Source organism: Drosophila novamexicana, unplaced genomic scaffold, assembly GCF_003285875.2.
Source record: "Drosophila novamexicana strain 15010-1031.04,08,12 unplaced genomic scaffold, DnovRS2.1 tig00000009-arrow-pilon, whole genome shotgun sequence".
NCBI lineage: Eukaryota > Metazoa > Arthropoda > Insecta > Diptera > Drosophilidae > Drosophila > Drosophila novamexicana.
This window is the reverse complement of record NW_020824766.1, coordinates 567,892-588,614: the sequence shown is the minus strand read 5'-3', so window position 1 is coordinate 588,614 and position 20,723 is coordinate 567,892. Positions and strand designations below refer to the sequence as shown.

The window sequence follows — 20,723 nt, the reverse complement described above, 5'->3', positions numbered from 1 at the left end:
TAATAATAAGTACAATTTAGACGCGGCATGCAAGTAGCGTTCAGTTCTGTGAAAGTATTAATAAATAACGACAGTTTATGAGGGATCCATAAACTCTTACGGACAGCTAAAATGCAGCAGCGTCTGTTGAGGTATGCGAAAGGGGTTTGAGAAATCCAAAATATATTGAATGTCGTGAGACTTTTGTTGCTATGGAATACTATAGTTAACGCCTTGGAGACTTTTATTATTTTTGTGTATATAATTTCGTTAGTTTAAAATCCGGACTGCAAACCCAAAATAAAGATGGTCTCATTTTCAGTTGACAATTCGAACCAACTGCCTGCCTTTACGACTTAGTTCGTAAAGCTCGTTTTATGCAGCCTTCAGAGCAGGTTTTTTTGTAAATCTTGGTTCCTTAGAATCTAGACTGCCATAAAAAACATACTCTCGTGTTCTATTCAGAATTCAAAACAACTTCGTTTCGGGTTTTGTTTTATATATGTTTAAAAATGTTGTATATATTTTTATACATTTCTATGTATGTCATATATTTGTCATATATCTGTCATATATTTGTCATATATCTGTCATATATCTATCATATATCTGTCATATTGTTATATATATTTATCATATATATTTATAAGATATGTGTCATATATATTTGACATATATATGTCATGTATTTGTCATATATTTGTCACATATTTGTCACATATTTGTTATCTAATTTTCATATATGTGTTATATATTTTCCACATATTTTTCTTATATTTGCCATATTAGTCATACATTTTTTATATATATGTCATATATATTTTTTTATACATATATTTGTCATAAATTTTATATACTTTTGAAACTATTATAAAACAAGACAATTTTTAATATACAGTTGGCCATTGTTATAAAATATTGGTGGTCGTTAAAATGCGAACTAAATTTGATCTCTAACCAAATCGTAAATGGGAACATTTTCCAGAAATTCTAGGCTTGGGCTGATTTAGATTAAAATCAAATAGTAGCATTGCTTTCGGACTATTTCAGTCAGTAAATTCTTTGGGGCCTTGGTACTGGGTATTCCCTAAAAGTCGGCATTTTTCAATGAAATCATTTTGTTTTAGTAAGGCTTTCGGTTCGGTTCTAACAGCACTCATAAATACCCCAATTAAATGCAATTTCCTTGCGGATTATTTCAGCTAATAAATTCTTTACCTTATGCAACCATTCCCAGACCCCTTTTCACATTTGGGTGCACGGCTGCACTGTCCGCTTTGGGCCCATTTATATGCATGGCCCAAAATGCAAAAGGTAACGCCATTTGCACGCAATTAGTGACACAAATTGCGGCCCGTTGGCGACGGGGGCGGTGCGAGGGGACAGAGACAATTGGCTACTGTTTTGGATTATCTCGCATATAGCTCCAACTACATACATATATAGTATGTAACTGTATTTGCGTCGTTTGCATAATTATATGAAATTTATTGTGCGCTAATTGTGACGCCAAGGTTTTGGTGGCATTCGGTATTTAGTAGGTGCCGAAAGTATTCCATGCCATATCCATTTATAGAAACAGCTAAGCAAATCGCAATCAATCAACGGATAAAACCGGCAACACATTTGAAAAATTACGCTAGACTTGTTAAAAACAATTTGCTGCCCCTTTTATGTTAGCTGACTTTTTGGCTCCGGTTCGGGTGCAAAGTACTTATACAAAATGGTTGAATGGAGTTTTTTATGCTGCGCTTTTCGGTCGGTCGGGCGAGCAAAATGATAAATGCTAATTTGAGGCAAGATCACGCATAAACCAACAATAAATAAATCAAATGGCAGGTCACACAAAAAAGCTGCCCCCGCACATGTACACGAGAAGCTAGACAAAGAGCAGAGCCAAGTCGTGGATGTGGGAGGGGGAGGGGGGGCACTCATATGAATGCGATTTAGGGCCACTTATGCGAACACATGTAAAAAATCCGAAATCAAGAAACCTTAGCACGATTTTCACTTGCGTACCGTAGAAATTTTGCAAATTGTTAAGTGATTTACGAGACAAGCGAAGCCATTTATTAGATAAGATTAAGTAAAGGGAGCAGAGAGCACAGCCAGGACAAAATGGTCGGCAGCAGGACACAGGACACGGGACACAGAGCAAAACTTTTCTCAAATGTTCCGCATCGTTTCGGGTAAATTCAAATAAAAGTTTTGTGCTCAATACAAATTGCAGCAACATTATGCAAGATTATATATCCATAGAGCCAGGATCTCTGCTGTAGGTGAGCTACTCGGCATATTAGTTAGGGTATGTTTTTTGATTGGGCGACGAGAGTACTTTACTTTCATCATTGAGTTTTGTTATAATTTCTTTTTAAATAAAGTTCATTTTCTTTTGCTCATAAAATTTAAGGTTCTTCAATAAGTATAAGTATATCCCATTCTCTACTATTCTGTTCTTTTCCCTTCTATTTCATTATTTTTATCTATATTAATATGTTCCACTCAACAAATTCCATTTTACTTTATTCTTGATGCTCATTATATATTATATTATATCATCTTATATTTTATTATATCCGAATATATTATACTATATTTTTGTTGTTGTTTATATTCTATTTTAATCCTCCCCTTATTTTATAAGTATTTTTTGTTCATTTCTGTTCAATTTTACTCTGTATTAGAATATTATTTTATTTTACAAAGTTCTATACAATCCTTACCTTAATCGAGTACCCCAGCAAATAAAACTATTATATTTTTTGTTACTTTTTTCATGTTTCCTTTTTAATAAGATTTCAGTTTATCTTTAAGGATTTTATCTTAAGGATTAAACTATTTTACTATAATCCATTCATTTGCCATTTAAGTCTATTCTTTTAATATTATTTGTAAATTATGTATTATATAATTGTATACCGTATATTTTTATGTACAACCCTTTCTAGTATTTCTTGTTGTTTGTTCTTTTATTATCTTATCTTATATTCCATTTTATTCACTTTCATTATTTTCTCTTTTTTTCTAAAAGATCAAAGAGCAAGTGCAGCAACTTAAGCAGTTCTCTTCTATGTAATCATTATATTTATTTTGTATTTATCGTTTCCTATCACATCCGATTATATAATGTGCCATTTCGTGCCAATCTTTACCAGTTTTACTCCCAAAAAGCGCAATCAACTCACCCGGCATAGGGTTCCATACACTCTCTACGCTCTCGGCTCTCAGCGTAACCCGTAAAATACACATTTTCTGGTGGTAGAAAATCCAGCAAATTGATTTTAGTGGGTGTTTACACAAAGCTTAGAAGTACTTTCAGGCGAACTTTTCACAATTTGCTTGCCAACCACCCGAGCACGCCCACACACACACACACACACACACACACACACACAACACATCGTTCTATAGGGCAAGTGGCAAAACCTCACAAATGGCAAATGGCAGCATTTAGTATGATTATCAACATACTCCCCGCCCCACCCAACCCCTCTTTGCTAGAGTTCTGAAAGAGCTGCGGTTGTGCCAGGGTTGGGCACAGCAGCAGAAACGGAGCAGCCAACTCCGAGGCAGCTGCCTTGTCTGCCTGATGGCGACGGCGTTGATGTTGATGATGGCAGACAGTGTGGCAAGTGCGCCCAGTCGGGGGTAAATGCCACTTGCCGCTAAGCATTGGGGTGTGGCTGGGCGGACTGGCCCCTTTTGTCTGTGGCAGCATTTTATATGCCATTTCTTTTATTGCTTTAATATGTTAATAGCTTTTACGGCTGTTGTTGTTGTAGTTTGTTGCTGTTTTTCTGCTTCTGTGCGCTTCTCTCTCCAAACTTTCTTTTATTTTTTAAGTTTTTTTGAAATTATTTTTGGCTGTGTGTGTGTGTGTTGAGCTGCTTGTGGGGCTGATTTTGCGAATCTGGCCAAAGGATTTGGCACATTATCATCTTTTATAGCCATTATCATATCATCGGGCTGTGCAAAAAACTGAGGCTCATTTTTTGCTTAACCCATATCATGTAATGTGCGTAGTGAGCGCTTGAGATTTCTGGGCAAGATTTTTGGTGTTGTTTACTTAGTGGAGCTCAGTGTAACATCAGAGGTGCCAGGGTCGGTTTCAAAATTATTTCGAAATACATACATATACATATATAAGTTTTTTCATTTTTTCACATGTCTGATGTCTATATGGAACTGTGGAACGAAAAGGCGAGTGCAAAGATTCCGTTGACTTGGTATTGTATAGTACTTTTATAATATTCCCTTTTTACGGCGGTTAGAACCGTCAACTTCGCGCGCAGTGTATCGACTTCTATTCCTTTTCGTTTCTATGTTATTTCTAATAACTTTATGATCTCGATTTTTGTTCCCTTTTTGCTAATTGCCTAGGCTCAGCTACATACACAAAAACTTGTATTATAACTTAATGCCAAAGTTTGGCTCTCGACGAAACTAAGGCCGTACAACCTGCCCGCAGAAACCTAAGCGCCCTCAGGTATTTCAGCCAATTAGTGGCAATAAAATAAATTCAATTTTACGCACACGCTGCGGTTGGACCCAGTTTAGATGGGGCGCGAATAAGCCCGAGACTCTAGGGATTGGTTATGGGTAGGGGAATGGGTAAGGGAAGCGTGCCCCGCGTTCATTTGAGCGTATGTGTGAATAATGCGACCCTGCGGCATAATCGAGGCGCTACCTCGCAAATTAACGCCGTTTTAGGGGTTGATTAGGCACGCCAAATTTTCGTCTGTGCACTTGTCTGAAACGGCAAAACCCGAATAACTGAGACGCAAGCCCAAGCGCACCGAGGTCCGCATTAATTATGCTAAACATTTTTAAATATTGTCCTCACGTGCAACGCCTGGCGACTGGCCCTTGAGGGTTCCGGCTCACTTTTGATTGGACTGAATTGGCTTGGAAAAGTTTTTCGTGCCGCATAGCAGAGGCCGGGTACCGGGTACCGGGTCCCTTCTCCCTTGGGCTGGCTGATTTCTCTGCTCGCGCATTTTCGGCAATTATGCAAATGCGTTTTAATGCCTTTTACTCATTTAAGCGGATTACAATTTAATATTTTTGTTTGTTGTTCTCGCCGTTGTCGTTGCCATTGTCGTTGCTCTTGTTATTCGCTGTTTGTTTAGAGTTTAGAGCAGAATTATCAAAAAGGTAGGCACAATTTAAACACATGGCTTCATTTGCATATGCTGCGACTTTTGTGGCAAAACATTTGTGTTTTAATTGTTGCAATTAACGTGTCGGAAGGGTCTACAACTTATTGCCAATTTGTCAGCAGTTGATGGATGTGTCAGTAAGCAAGAAGTGAAGGCCGCTTGGCACTAAGCTTTATAAATGAAGGAGGCTGAGACTGACTCCGCCATATTCTTAAGATTTTACAAATGGCTTTAGTAATAGAAAAGACTGAGAATGGCTGGAGAAAATTCTAAAGACTCTGCCCGGTTAAAACTTTTGATTACAAATAGTTTTTTTTTTCATTGATTAGGACACATTATTTGCTTAGATAGTTCCAAAGCTGTATATTCAGCTGAAGATCTAGAAATCTGATGATGCATTCCTTGCACGTTAAATACCTTCTTCGGAGCAATAGAAAACACAATTTTCGGCTAGAGATGTAGGTTACCTTTGAAATTCCTTACGAATAACAGTTATCATTCCATTATTGTTATTTGATAGGACTTAGACTGCTTGGAATTTACATGTATATACATATTTGTCCTGTTTCTCTTGAAATTAAATACTAGGGATCGGACATCTATATCATAAATCTATCATAGATGGGTCAAGTTCTTGCATAAACAATTTTGCCTTGAAATGTGTGACGCATAGAAGTTTTATGTTAATTAATTTGATATGTATTTTAAATATATTTAATTTTTTATTTTATATGTTTATAGGGTAGTAAATCTTCGCCATAAAGAAGTTTCTCTTTTCCTTTTAATTTGAATCAATCTTTACGCTTAAGAGCTTTATATGCTACCAATACATAAGCAAAATTTTATAAACATCTAGATACCATATCCTATATAGTATATCTACAAAGTAAAAATCGAACAATTATTTTGACCACTCTCAGCAATTATGAGTCTTACTATTTTTCTCGCATTTCTGCCAGATCTTGTCAAATGGGTCTATTATATGGCTTTGTTCGAAACTAAAGCCTTGACATGAAAGCACTTCCAACCTGCTGAAACCTGCCTGGTTACCTGTTATATCTTGTTTGTAGACTGTTTATTTATATTGTTTTTATTAGATCTACCCAACGATATTTCATTTAATTTACGTGGCAACTCGAGCCAACTTGCAATGTGCTGTTGCCAAAAGCGCAAATCAACTGGCGTAGTTTCCCCTTAATAACCACTTCGAAACTCTCCACAATGTCCTTAAATTTGCTAATTAACTGAACATAAGGTTTTCTAATTTCATTTAACGCATATCGAGAGCGATTTGCACAAAGCAGGAGGCCTGTCGCCCGCAACGTGCACCCTCTGCCGCGCTTGGCAATTGCCCTGCTCTGAGCTCCTGGCTCCTTGGGCAATGCCAGGCGGGGATGCAGTCAGTCAGTGAGTCAGTTAGCTCGCTCGTCCGTATCATTAGCCTCCGGGGATGATTTGTTGTTTGGCAGCACTTGATCAACGGCAATGAATTCAATTAGCACCAAAACACCAGATAGCACAGTTAGAGTCAGCCACGAGTTGGTGGGACGGGGTGGGTTGCTGCCTGAGGGTGGCCGCACTTGCTGCAGAGGCAGCCACAATCAGAAGAGTCAGTAGAGATGACAGAGAGAAAGAGAGAGAGAGAGAGGGAGAGAGAGAGAGAGCTGCAGACACACCCTCTCCATTAGATGTCAGTGCTTCGTCTGGTCAATTGTTTGGATTACTTTTCTGGTGAATTATTGCGTGTTGACGCATATGGTGACAATTTGCACTATCCGAATGGATCTGGGATGCGTAACTCTTCCTCCCTTTCTCTCCCTCCCTCTCCCTCTCTTTCTCTCTCTCTCTGGGGATCTAATGCGCTTTGGGCACTCTGGACTCTGGGCATACACGACTGCACCGCTGGCAATTAGCGTTGATATTCCTGAATTTTGATTGCAAAATTTCCCGGCGATTAAATCGAAATCATTTGACAAATTCAATGCCATATCGATGGTTGTGTGTGTGTGTGTGTGTGCTTAGTGAATTAATGGCCCCTTGTGCCGGCTGATGAGCATTGGCCCTGGCCCTAGCTCTAGCTCTGTCTCTGTGTCCTGCTCTGGCTCTGGTTTTGGCTCCGTTTCTGGCTTGCATTTTTGTTTACTTTGCGCGCACGCACGGATTTTCTTCAATAGATTGATGGCAACGACTACAGCTTGGACTGATGATTGCCGTTCATGGACATGGACATAGACATGTGTCTGTGTATTGAAAATACAGCCAGATGGATTGTGTAAACAAGTTGGAAATTATGGCATTAAGCAGCAAAATGCGTTGTAGTTTTTCTCAGCCTGTCTGTGAGTGTGTGTGCGAGTGTGCCTGTGTGTGTGTGAACGTGTAAATCAATAAATTATTTGTTAAGCAGTCGAAATTAAGGTATGTCTTGGGTCCAACTAATATTGTCATGAATCGTATATTTTGATTTATGAACATTTTCTGAAGAAAACTGAAGGTTGTAATGCAATATATTTATGATATATATATATATATATATATATATATATAAAAAAAAATATCTTTCTGGATATTTCTATGCAATCTCGTTTCTCGAATTTGAAGGTTATTTTCACAAAAGTTTTCATAGGTCCTTATTTCTGTTTCAGGCAAAACAAATGTCGACTAGACGCGACCAATCTCTTCATATAGCATTTTTTCTAAAGCAAACTTTCAAGACCTCAAGCCATTTGTCTACAAGGGTACTACTCTTTGGCAAGCTGAAAATACACGATTTTATAACCTAAACCCACCAAAAATGGGAACAGGGAGAAGGTAGCATCTCTGACTTTATATAATTTATATACTCCTGGTCAGCATCAACAGTCGAGTCGATCAAGTCGATCCGACCGTCCGCTCGTCTGTCCGTATGTATGTAGTCGTCGATCTCAGATCCCATGAGAATTCGAGAAATGTAGGTCCTTCTGGTGCTAAAGCAGCACATGTTTGTTTCTGATAATCAACAACTTGCCCCATTTGCAAGCAATCGATAAATATCGATATTGAGATCGTATTTATTGCGCAAGTCTCTTAGGTTTTAATGGCTAGATTCACCAGAATAGTATATACAGATAATGTATCTTTTATTTAAGATCGACTAGAGCACTCTCTTAAACTGAAAAACAACCAAACAAAATAACATTAAATACTTTTTGAATTTAATTTAATCTTATATATAATCTCATCTTAATCTCATCTAAAAATATTGCTAAAGTATTATAGTTATATCGTCATACAAGGGCTCTATTTATAACAAATCTTAAAATTTAAGAAAAATGCAAAATAAGCTAAGTTAAATGCATGTTTAAGCTTAAAACTAGATAGAAATCGAATAGTCCCCCTTCAGGTTCCTTTTTGTTCTTGGCTCAATTAAAAATAATTTAAACGTTTCGCTTGTCATTCAAATAATATTTCATTTGCAATTTGCTCATAAACAAAGCTCAAAAATCTTTGCAAATTAAAACAAAATTGCCACATAAATTGCCTTATCAGTTTTACAAATTTATCCTACCACGCCCACCTCTGACATGTCCACCTTTCCCCATATCCCTTCTCAGCCAAGCGCTATTAGAGAACGGGGCAACTAACTAACGAGCTGGCATCAGAGAGATTTTTGTTGTTGTTCGGGCGAATGCAAATTTGACAATAATAAAATGCAACATATGACAATAAAATCAAACGAAAAGTGCGGAAAATGTGGAAAATGCGGAAAATGGGTAGAATGCATTTGGCCAAAGCCGTTTGAATATTAGCAAAATTCGATGGATGCTGAAATCACAAAAGCAAACACAGCACAACACGCACACACACACATACCCAAATTAAGCATAAAATGTGATCATCTGTGTTGACATGAAGATCAACAACGGGCAGGCAGGACACCCCTAGGGTAACGCTTGGATAACCAAATTGTAACACCAGCAGCAACAACAACAACAAGAACAACAATAAATGCGTAAACTGCTGACAAAGTCACGAGAGGGGGATGCGACCCTCAATTCAAATGGCAATTTACTGGGTGTGCACACACAAGCACATACACACACATGCGCGTGTGTTTATAGAAAATTATAACTCAAATTTAATTTGCAACAGATGCGACAGCATCCAAAATCCAACAGCGCTCACTGCAACAATTAAGCAATACACGAAACCCGGACGGACCCATGCCCGAACCCAGTTGTCGCTCCGGTTTTGGTTTGAACTCTGTCACCCTTTTCTTTTTCTTTTTCATTTTGAATGGAAATTGTGCTGTGCAATTGTTACAAATTACCCGCTAATAGCTGATGAATTGAATTAGACAGTTGCCATTCCCATTGCCAACTGTGACAGCCTTTGTGCTCCGGTTCAGGCTCAACTTCAGGCAACACTTGGCCACTTCAAGGCAACCTCATACCAGATATTTAGAGCAGCATCAGCAACCACATCAGACCGCAGGCCACTGCACAGTGGTTCAAGATTTGCTCCCGATAATGATGCTGATGAGCTACTCTAATGATTCTATGGTTCATGGGTTTGCAGTTGAACTTGCCTGTTTGATGGAAGATCTAATTAGGGGCAGTCTTTTTATGATAAAGGGGTTTATTTTCTTTTTGATTCTTTTTAGACATTTTTATAGGTTAGTCAAACTTTACACAGAAGATTCACTTAACTAATTCTAATTATTTTTCATATCACAATATTACTCAATTGGTTTTGATTGAATGATTCATGATTCATTCATCTAATACTTATATGATTCGCAGCCATGAAGATGTTTTTAAACAATGCGCTTTTCGCAAAAGGTTTTTCCACTTTAATCTTCATATTAAGTATTAATCTTGTTGCTTTTATTTTAAGGATATTTATTTCCTTATTCAAGTCCTACTTTCTGTTTAATTACGTACCACTGTATACAACATAGAACCCTAGGAAAACATCAGCCGAAATTCATTCATTGAAACGTCTTCTTGCCCCCTCCCCTTCCCACTGACCCCCTTCTCCATTCTGCTCTCTGTTGACGCAATGCGTTGCGTGTTTTGTGAGTGTCTGGTGGATAACGAATGAATTTTTATTAGCCCATCAGTCGCATAATCAACCCAAGAACTGCTGCATAATAATAACAATACCAACAACAAAAACAACAACAACAATGCGAGCATATCAAACAACCAATAATAACAACAATATAAAGCATACTTCGTGGCATACATCTGCCCCCCTCTCCGACAGAGTTCTCTTTATGAGCTAAGGTCGCGTTCTGCGATACTTGAGCATTACGTGATAAAGTGGCCAGACTTGTTCCTCTCTGACGTCGTTTGAGAATTGTAGAGGCGATTCACAATCGCCGTTTATTTCCCATTTCAATTATAATCCCATCCAGCTAATTGTATGGGCTGTTTGCCAAGGATTTAGCGCTGTGTTCGGGCAAGGATTACGATGTGTTATTTATTTAAAATTTGATCGGCAAGAGTATACATTTAATCAAGCGCAGTAAGTAGAAAAAATAAAAGAATAAAACTTTATTAGCTCGTACCAAACTGAGGACTTTGTTCCAATTAACTCTGATTGCTGGCCGATTAATCTACGGGCTATTACTCTATATAGTGGCAACAACTTCTCGATGTTGTCACGTTTGATTAGCCATTAGCTTCGATTAGGCCACGTATCACAGAAATTTCACGATTTCCCTGCTCTCAGATAAGACCAAGACATGGTTTATTATTTTTTTGTTTCATTCTTTTTTTGCTTTTTCCACTTTTTTTCACAAGTTTTTAATTTTTTAACGGGACCTGATTGCGGAAATGGAAGCTCACCATGATTTTGGATTTTATACGAGTGCTTTCTGCTGTCTTCGTTGTTGTTGTTGTTGTTGTCGCTGTTGTCAGTACCAGCAACATTTTAATTAGCAAAATAATTTTTAAGTGACACTATAAATTTAGACATAATTATTGTCTGAACAATTAAATTGATTATCTGCGCGCATTTTGATTTATTTGCCGTGATAACTCGTATCAGCGAAACGGGACTCGTATAAAATTAAAAATTGTACCTGATTGGCTTTTTTTATGACTTTTATAAATAAACACCATTAATAGTTTTGGGGGACACACATACTAGATAGCTCTAAATTCTGGGCATGCGATTAGATACTTGGCTTTGGAGAGTTTAAAGAGCTACGAGTACCTTGTTTTTGACGAATCACATCAAATGAGAGCTGATTGAAACCTTACTCAGAAGAACTAAAACACAATAATAAGCTTTTGATTTCAAGAGCCTAACCAAATGGAATTATCAGTTTGTAGTTAAATACCTCAGCACTGGAACTTAGTTGGTCAGCTTGGCAATAAATATACAAAGTGGCATATTTATTTTTGATTTTCGTTAAATTTATTTTACAGTTTTAATCAAAATTTGTGGTGTTAAAAAAATTGTCCTTATCCATTGCTATTCGAATCTTTAAAATTCTTTAGGAAATTTTAATTTGAGAATTGTGTAGAAATCTTTAAGACTTTCATTGTTAATCCAATCTAGTCAAAAAAAACTTGATAAGATTCATATCCTTTAAAATCTTCAGCATTTTTTTTTTTTTTTTGAGAATTTTAAATCAGAATTTTAATATTAATGTTAGGATTCTGTAGGAACTCTGGAGAAACTTTTATTCTTAATCCAATCTTTAAATAAAAGCGTTCAAGTCTTTGAAAATCTTTTCATTTTACTTATTTACACTTATAATCTTCTTCCTTTTCCAACTAACTTTCTTTGCTTATCAATACTTTCGCCATATTCAGAACTCTTCAGGAAATTTTGAATAACATTTTTGACATTAATGTTGGAATTCTGCGGAACTCTAGGGATATTTTTATCTTTAATTCAATTTGCAAAATAAACTGTCTATTCTTTTCAATTCATTTTCAATCTTGAGATTTTCATATATTCCATTCCCTGAAAAACAAAACTCCATTTGAAATTTGTATAGCACATTTTATTTTCGATTTTCGATTTCAAAATAAATGTAATAAAATTTACTAGCGCAGTCGCAAGACGACATTTGGCGACAACATTTCGTTTAAAATTACATAATTACAATTATTTACACAATTGCACAAGAAACGATCGTGACAATTTACAAACTAAACTAAACTAAACTAATCTCATTTATTTGTATATTTGTGTATTATATTTAAAGTAATTTAAATTAATTTATAGATTTTGTGTGGTGTGTATGGTTTATGTTATAATATGTACATGGGGCAAATACTTTTATGTAGCAGTGTTTAATTTATATATATATTTATTTCTGGCTTACATATATCACACAGTGCGATTGTTGTTGTTGTTGTTGTTGTGGACCGCGAAATCAATTCCCACAACAACAACTGAAATCAAAGCAACAACAATGACCAAAAATTTCAGCTAATTGCGAAGCTAACTTTTGCGCAATCTCATGAAATGTATTTTTGGCCAGCTAGCCGAGGGAGGGGAATTGTAGGCGTGGCAAGGTGTTCAGCATACAGGGTGTCTCACCAGCTGGACGTCTGTTCATTGCCTGACTAGAAGTGAAGTTCCGGCTGCTGCTCCAAGCGAAACTAACTGCCGCTGCTGGCGGCACTGTTGGAGCTCTGCTGCTGCTGCTGCTGCGCCTTGGCCCGCTCCTTGGCCTCCTGCTGCGCCTTCTTGGAGCGCTTCCATTTCATGCGTCGATTCTGAAACCAAATCTTCACCTGCGTTTCGGACAACATTAGGCCGCTGGCGACCTCAAAGCGTTTCGGGCGCGACAAGTACTTGTTCTGTTTGAACTGTTTCTCCAGCTCGAGCAGCTGCTGGGATGTGAACGCGGTACGCGGTCGTCGCGTCTTGCCCAGTATCGCATGATGCGGATAGGCGGCCAGTTCGGGTATGCGATGATGCAGCATGCCGGCGCGTGCCAGAAACTCAAACTGCAGCTGGGAGGGCATAAAATTGTGACCCATAGGTATCTGCAGTTTAAAGGGGAGATGGAAAAGGAGAACAGCAACGATTTAGCACACAATGAAGTTAGTTTTGGAGCAGCTTTGATGCTCACCGGAATCGGCTTGCCGGAGGGATCCAGCGGCCTGTGAAAAGCTGAGCCGCCTGGTGCCAGCAGCTGATAGGGATGTCCGCCCGCGTAGAGTGGAAAATCCTGCGGCCGTATGGGACTGTGCGGTGGCACCGGCTTCTTGAACTCATCATGCAAATCGGACATGCGCATGCCCAGATGCTGTGTATGATGCGCGGGCTGTGGCTGCTGATCCTCACAGCCCGGACTGATGGGCGGGCTGGAGCGATGCGATGAGCTGGGAGATTCGGATCTGTCGAATTGATAGACACAACGATTAGACACCCTGTAAGTGCACAATTATCTAAGCTCTACAATAAACAAGTTACGCGACAATTTTGAAAACAATTAAAAAGCTCGTCGCCTGACTGCAAAACTAATTTGTTTGCTTTGCCACCTCGCACACACACGCACACACACTCAAATACACACACCTACACGGCGTATACGTAATCGCAATTATAATAAAGGCAACGTGACCAGTTTGGCTGGGCTTTTTGGCCATGTTGTCGAGTGCCAACAAAGCCGCTTTAAAGCCCAAAAGCATTGTTCGTATTCGCTGTTGGCATTTTGTTGGATTTGCCAGGCAGCTACTGCATATGGCGGGGCTTATGCCATGAGTTATACAAGTTGAGAAAGTCATGGAGAATAGGCAAATAATTTAGATAAAGTATTGGGCATTTTTTAAGTAAAGCCAATCTTAAGGCTAGGCTTATTCCTTTCTGTATCATTTGCCTTTTGTGTACTCTGCTAATAGGATTATCTATATATCTATCTATGTTGCAAATAAGGATGCAATCGAGATCCGGGAAAATTATTTGAATACATATTATGACAATGTAATGTGCAAGAATTCTAGAAAATTTACAAATATTTTAATCACAGAATTCTTCAGTGTGATTCAAATAGTTGTAAATTTTCTAGAATTTTTGCACTTTTCCCATCTTAAAGCAATGTGTTTGAAGCCTTCTAAAGAAAGTAATTATCTACAAAATCCTAGACCATCTTATCCGTATAATATATTAAAGATAAATAGAGTAGATTTGTTTATAATGTATTCAGCAAATCTTTCAGATTAATTATTTAATTGAAGATTAAATAGGCATAAGCCACTTGACCTACAATCCTGTAAGATTTGCTTAGCGTAGGAAAATTCTTAAAGGCAATAATAAGTCATGATATATAGATATGCCTTATAAAAGAGCTTTACTACTTCAAAACCAATTTATATCTTAAATTCCTTAAGACTTATTTTCACTCTTACACCACGTTTCTCACTTTCTACCAAAAAGAAAATGCTTCAAATCAAAGATCTTTTTACTCAATACAAGAATTTAACGTTTAATCGAAAACCTACCTGGACATGCCGTCGGGACTGGGTGAATCATATTCCCGCGAGTCGCGTATTCGCTGCAGTGCCTCGTGCTCGCTGATGCCGGCGGCAGCAGCAGCTGCGGCTGCATTCGAAGCTGCGACAAAGGCGTGATTCAGTTCCGCCTGATCCCGGGCATAGTGCAAGGCGGCCAATCGATGATCATCCACAATCATCTCGGATGCTGTCTGCTGCGGTCTATCGCCGGACTGATGCTGGCTCTTGGCTAGCAGCGCCTCGATGCAGAACGATTTCTTGGGCTGACTCTGGGCCTGCTGCAGCGCCGTGTTCGAGGGCGGCGAGCAGCTGGCATTTGGAACGGGCACGGGCGGTGGCGGCGGCAGCGCTGTTGCGCCAGCGGGTGCATTGGCGGGCAGCATTACGGTTGCAAGCGGCAGCCGTGGCAGCGAATATGCGCCATTCACCAGAGCGGCATGTGGCACATGATGTGACGGGAAACCGCCCTCAACATAGAGACGCGGATGCGGGGCGTGTGCGTGTGCGTGTGCGTGCGTATGATGCGTTGGCGGTGGCCCCGTCGCCTGACAGGCCAGCGGTATGGGCGCCACCAGCAGCGGCATGGCGGGCGCTGCAACTGCCAGCTGCGATTGCGACTGCGACTGCGATTGCAGTTGTTGCTGTTCCGCTGGGCCGCTGTCCTGAGGTGCCGCTGGGCTGTGTGTGGGTGCGTAGGCGCAGTGCGGTGAGCCTGTCGTGGCCGTGGAATGCGTGGGACTCGAAGCTGCTGCAGCGGTCGCTGGACTGTGACTGCCGCTCGATCTGGGCGATGGCGACAGCGTCGAATTGTTGCTGCACTGATCGTAGTCAACGGTGGCGGCAACGGGAACGGCGGGTGGTGTTGTGGTATTTGCGCGGTGCTGCGTAGCGGCGGCTATGTGGCTAATAAGCAGCTGGCTAATGTGCGGCGTCTGCTGTGGCGGCTGCTGCTGCTGCTGCTGCGTGTTCGGCGGCGGCGGCTGAGACACTTGTGCACTGGACATGCTTTGTCTTACGACTGTCTTTGCGACTTGCACTCTTATGCTGCTTGCTCTTAATATTATTATAATTGTTATTGTTATGATTATTTAATTTTTGTTGTTCTTTAAACACTTGCAACACTTGGCGGCAACACTAGACGGCGTGCGATTTGCTTCTTCTTGTTGTTTTTATTTTTTTTGTTTACGGCAAAGCGCGCGTCTTCAATTTCTGACTGCGACTGCGAACTCGACGCGACGAGCGCTAATGAACGACTGTGCTCAACGCCGGCCCGTGCCCGTGTCATATAGACTCGCATATCGCAATGATTGGGCTGTTCCGAAACCCGTCAATGTACACACGAGTGCGAGTGTGTGTTTGTGCGTGAGAGTTTTTGGGGTGGGTTGACGGGCAGCGCAATGAGAGAAATGTCTTGCGGCGGCTGAGCCGTGTACACTGAGCGCAACATTTATATACTCTTATGTACTTTCCAAATTGTTTAAGCTCTTCTGTATATGATATATACAAAAGCCAAGCATTAGAGCAAAAGCCATTGTATAGAGCTATATACAAAAATAATATATTATATATATTCAAAAATAGTCCCTATTTTATACAAATGCATTAATTAATAGTGTAAACACAAAAATAATATATTATATATTAAAAAATTATATATATATATTATACAAAAATAATGTATTAAAATATATATTCAAAAATAATATATACTCTATACACATGCATTATTTTAGATATTCACATATCGTGCATGAACTTGTGTTTGTACTAAATGAATTTTCACAGTGTACGGTCGCATAACTTGATAATTGCCCACCACCCGACAATAGTTAGCACCTTCTTCGCTCACTTGCGGGCGCTCGCTCCCTTTCTTTCCCTCTCTCTCTCACGCTCGCTCTCACACACGCAACGTTCGCTCTCTTTTGGCAGCACGCTTTCAAGATGGAGGCGCTCAGCGTATGCTGACTCGTTCGCACTTGTGTGAGTGCAAGCGAGCTGGCAATATACGCTGGGCGTTGCCATTTGTTACCAGTGGAAAAAATGTCGTGTGCGGCGTGTGCCTGTATGTTTGTCTGTGTGTGTGTGTGCGGAGGCGTGGCCAGTTGATTTGGCGCTCCTGGCTGCAAAATTTCATATAAATTGTTGGAAAAACGAGCTATAATTGCCATCATTATGGAGTGTTGAGCCAGTTCTGCTGCAGACGAGTTTGTGTCTGGATCTGGGTCTGAGTATGGGTCTGAGTTGGGGGCCTCGACTTCATAATCAACTTGGGCGTCGGCTCTGTCTTTGTCTGGTTAGCCCGGCACATCATTAGAGCAGCAATTAAGGAGGCAGTTAGTTGACTCGACTTGACTGACATTCGTTGCGGGGCTTCAAGCCCCAGATAAATCCACGCTTTAAGCATGACAGAAATCGATAATGTCCCTCGTCGTCGGCTCATTGATATTCAATTGTTATGGCCACTCAAATCGGTAGGCCGCACAATAAGTGATATAAATGATGTCCATCATCGTTTGGCAAAATCATCATCATTCGGGTTTTTACAACATGCTTGCCCGACTTTTCGTCCCAACCATCTAATGTTCATATAATGCATTTTTTATAATAACCACCCGAAAGGGATGGGCCTTCTGTGTATGTCGTGCCTTTAACGTATACGTAATCTGGTAAACGTTTTATAGCCAAAACGATTTGGCTCCTTAATTGAATGTGCGTGTTGACATTTATTGTGTCGCAGACTGAAGTACTTTCTAGATGACATTATGAATCAATTGTAGTGGAGGCTGCTTGACTAGCTGTCAAACCTCTCTAGTCAAACCCGAACAATAGAAATTGTTATTCATACTTACAGATAAAATCAATCTTATCCAGGTATATCATCAGGTCCAGGTAGTCATCAAGCATGAAAATCGGCTCAACTCTGTCCACGTTGGGGTACTTGAAGCTCTGGAGAGAATCTTTTGGGTTAAAGTTATTCTTGTTTTCATTTTCCGCAATATCATAACTCGAACATCCACAATTGATAAGTAGTATAAAATGCAATTTTATCTATATATATATAGATAGATTTTATCTATATGTATATTTCCAAGGAAACTCTGTAAAATGTACCTCCTACTGCCCAAATGCCATGTGTCCTCATATTACCTATTGCTTAGAAGCAGTTACAGCTCTTCAATCGCCTTTTAACCCCAACTCCTTCTGCACTCTGATATCAGAGCGTGCTACCGAACCCAACCACGCCCTCAACTCTTTGTTTTCCAACTTTTGTTGTTCATCTAATGTCTGCGCCTTAATTTGAACTATTCACCTATGCCAAAATAAACAACGGACGATGCAGCTGCCACCAGAGCTGGAGGAACTCCAGACTCTGGAGTAGCATTTTGTAGTTGAGAACAATTCACATATATTTGTTGTCTAAACATGTGTGGGTAAGAACTATATCATTGCATGGGTAGACGGGCAGCCAGAAAACTGTTGGCTAACAAGAAACGTGCTAAAGTGTATTTTCTTTGGCCACGTACTTGGCCAACACGAATCCGAAACGGAACCCAAAAACTAGCTCGAAATTAGTGCGATGACTGCAACGTGGACTGCGACTGATTGCTGTTGTTCTAGCTGCTTGTTGTCGTTGGTGTTTTTGTTAGCCCTTTCCTATTTTATTTTCATTATACGATATTTATCTACTCATCCACGTGCATTTAACTAACATTTACGGGCTGCTATGGGGAGTTGGAGCAGCAGCCCAGCACAAGGCTAGGCTGTGCATTGAATTGCAGAGATGATAGAGGGTATGCTTGGGGTTTATGGGTAGTTATGGTTTATGGCATTCTCTTTGCGCCTGATTTCGAATTGATTTTGTTTTAGTTAACATCATTGTTCTATTTTACATCACTTCGCAAACTCCACGCAACCACCCGCTTATTCACTCAACGCCCACTCCATGAAGTAAGTGCTTTTGCAGGCATATTAGCACGACTCTAATCAGGCATTATAAAGCAAATGTCAAGAAATAAATAAAATTGTCGCATATGTTGCTGCAATTTGCCAGTTGTGGTCAATGGGGGCGTGCCGCAGCCAACCCCTCGACAAGCTCAATAGCAGCCACCCTTGTGTATTGGTTCAATCGTGTTAATTCAGCCGATAAATGCACAATAATGCTATAAAAATGTGTGACACCCGCGAAATTTGACAACAATATCAAAGCGCTCCATTAGTAGGGCAAACAATGTGCCATGAGTTTTGTGTTTAAGGGTTGAGGAGCGGCTTATTAGCGCAAGGGTTGGCCTTTTCAAAGTCATTTTAAAGCCAAACGATTTGTTTGGGCAGCAAATTTTGACAAGATTTGCAAAAATTTGAAAAACAATGCGCAGTTTTAAGTAGCTAGAATCGAGCGGTACTCGATGTCATTAATCACGCGGTCTATTCATGCCGCACCCACGCCCATGTCCACGCCCACGTCAATTGAGCGCGACATGCAATTGATAATTAAACAAATATTTATGTACAAATAATTGGCATTAAATTGCGTTATCAATAAATAATTTTTACGCTGATATGAACTGGCATGGGTGTACAGCAGCTGAGTTACAACTACAAAGATATAGCTACAGAGATACAGCTACGCAAATGCAAATACAAGTACAAATACAGATACAGATACAAGTACAGATACAGATAGAGATTCAGATGCAGATACACATACAAATACAATTAAATTTAAAGATACAAAAACAGATCCAGATACAGATACATGTAAATAAAATACAGATGGAGATGCAGATGCATATGCAGATGCAGATGCATATACAGATACAGATACACATACAGATACAGATACAAATATAGATACAAAAGCAGATCCACATACAGATACAGATACACATACAGATAAAGGTAAAGATACAAAAACATATCCAGATACAGATTCATATATACAGATTGCACGTATCTACAAGTACGCGCTGCATATTTAAGCATTGGCCAATTATGTTGACCGAGTTGCGTTCACTCCGAGTACATCTATATGAAAAAAACAAATAATATTGTATTTTTATTTATTGTGTTTTTTTTTTTTATTACAATTTACAATGCAAACTGAGGCGAGTCATTGATTAATGGAAATACAGCATTTCATTAAGTGCAGAAGTATCGGTGCTTATCAAGTTATATTCCCATTTTAATTTTGATTTGCATAATGAGTTGTTTTTATTATTATTTATTACTTAATATTATTATGTTAATAGTGATTGCCTCTTTATTGGAAATGCATTATTTATTCTCATCGAATTATAATTTATTATCAATAGTTAATATTCTTATTATTATTATCATTATTAATATTTTATTAATTTATTATAATATTATTATTACTGTAATATACTTTCATTATTACAATTATTGCTCGAATGAACATATTTGATATATTTTTGTATTATATAACTCTTTATCATTTAAAATGAATTATTTCAGTTTTTTTTTAATTAAACATTTTTATAGAACATATTGCTGTTCTTTATTTTGTGTTACATTATCTTTGATTTTGTTTAATTGCTGATCCAATCATCGTAGTTTTCGTCAATTAAACTAAGCAATATTCTATTCTCGCTTATAGAGTATCATTAGGCATCGATCATCAGTCATCAGGCACACATCAGCTCTCCGACCTCATTATCAATACATATTTTATCTTCATCATAACATTTTATATCAATATAGACTTTGGAAGTGCGCATATACGATTGCAATAATAAAGTAAATTTCATTTATTGACATAACATTTTAATTCATTTTCAGCATTGAAAAATACTTTTAACGTATGCGCATTTGTCTCATTGTTTTTTTTTTTTATTTTGCCTCCCCCCATTCCTGATAAAGTTTATAATTGAGTTGTGTTTTTTTCATTAAGTGAGCGAATTGATTTGCTCGTTGTTGTTATTGCTGGGAATTCCATACAGAGCAAACTTATTAAAAACTGATAAATGAGTTTTATTGAATTTTATTTATTATATGTATGTATATGTACGCCTGTATATGTGTCAGGCAGGACAGTTGCGTATATAGGTATTATTACGAAATTGTGAACTGCCACTGCGTTAACTTTGATGACGATAATGCCACAAAT

The 20,723-nt window shown here is 38.8% G+C and overlaps 1 protein-coding gene across 1 annotated transcript; it reads right to left on the bottom strand.

Moving 5' to 3' along the window:
• Positions 1-12,163: 12,163 nt before the first annotated feature.
• LOC115770488 (trithorax group protein osa) lies at positions 12,164-15,802 on the bottom strand. The gene is made up of 3 exons (XM_030715775.1): positions 14,588-15,802; positions 13,216-13,483; positions 12,164-13,129 (listed from the first exon to the last, which is right to left on the bottom strand). The coding sequence occupies exons 1-3, from the start codon at positions 15,601-15,603 to the stop codon at positions 12,740-12,742; spliced, it is 1,674 nt and encodes a 557-aa protein (XP_030571635.1). The 5' UTR covers positions 15,604-15,802; the 3' UTR covers positions 12,164-12,739.
• Between the last annotated feature and the right edge of the window lie 4,921 nt (positions 15,803-20,723).

Bases quoted from the DNA above. Each gene is read 5' to 3' on its own strand.
- LOC115770488 (XM_030715775.1), bottom strand. From the start codon at position 15,603: ATGTCCAGTGCACAAGTGTCTCAGCCGCCGCCGCCGAACACGCAGCAG. The intron at 13,484-14,587 runs GTAGGTTTTCGA...TCAATTCGACAG, and splicing joins AGTCCCGACGGCATGTCCAG to ATCCGAATCTCCCAGCTCAT. The intron at 13,130-13,215 runs GTGAGCATCAAA...TTTAAACTGCAG, and splicing joins CCTCCGGCAAGCCGATTCCG to ATACCTATGGGTCACAATTT.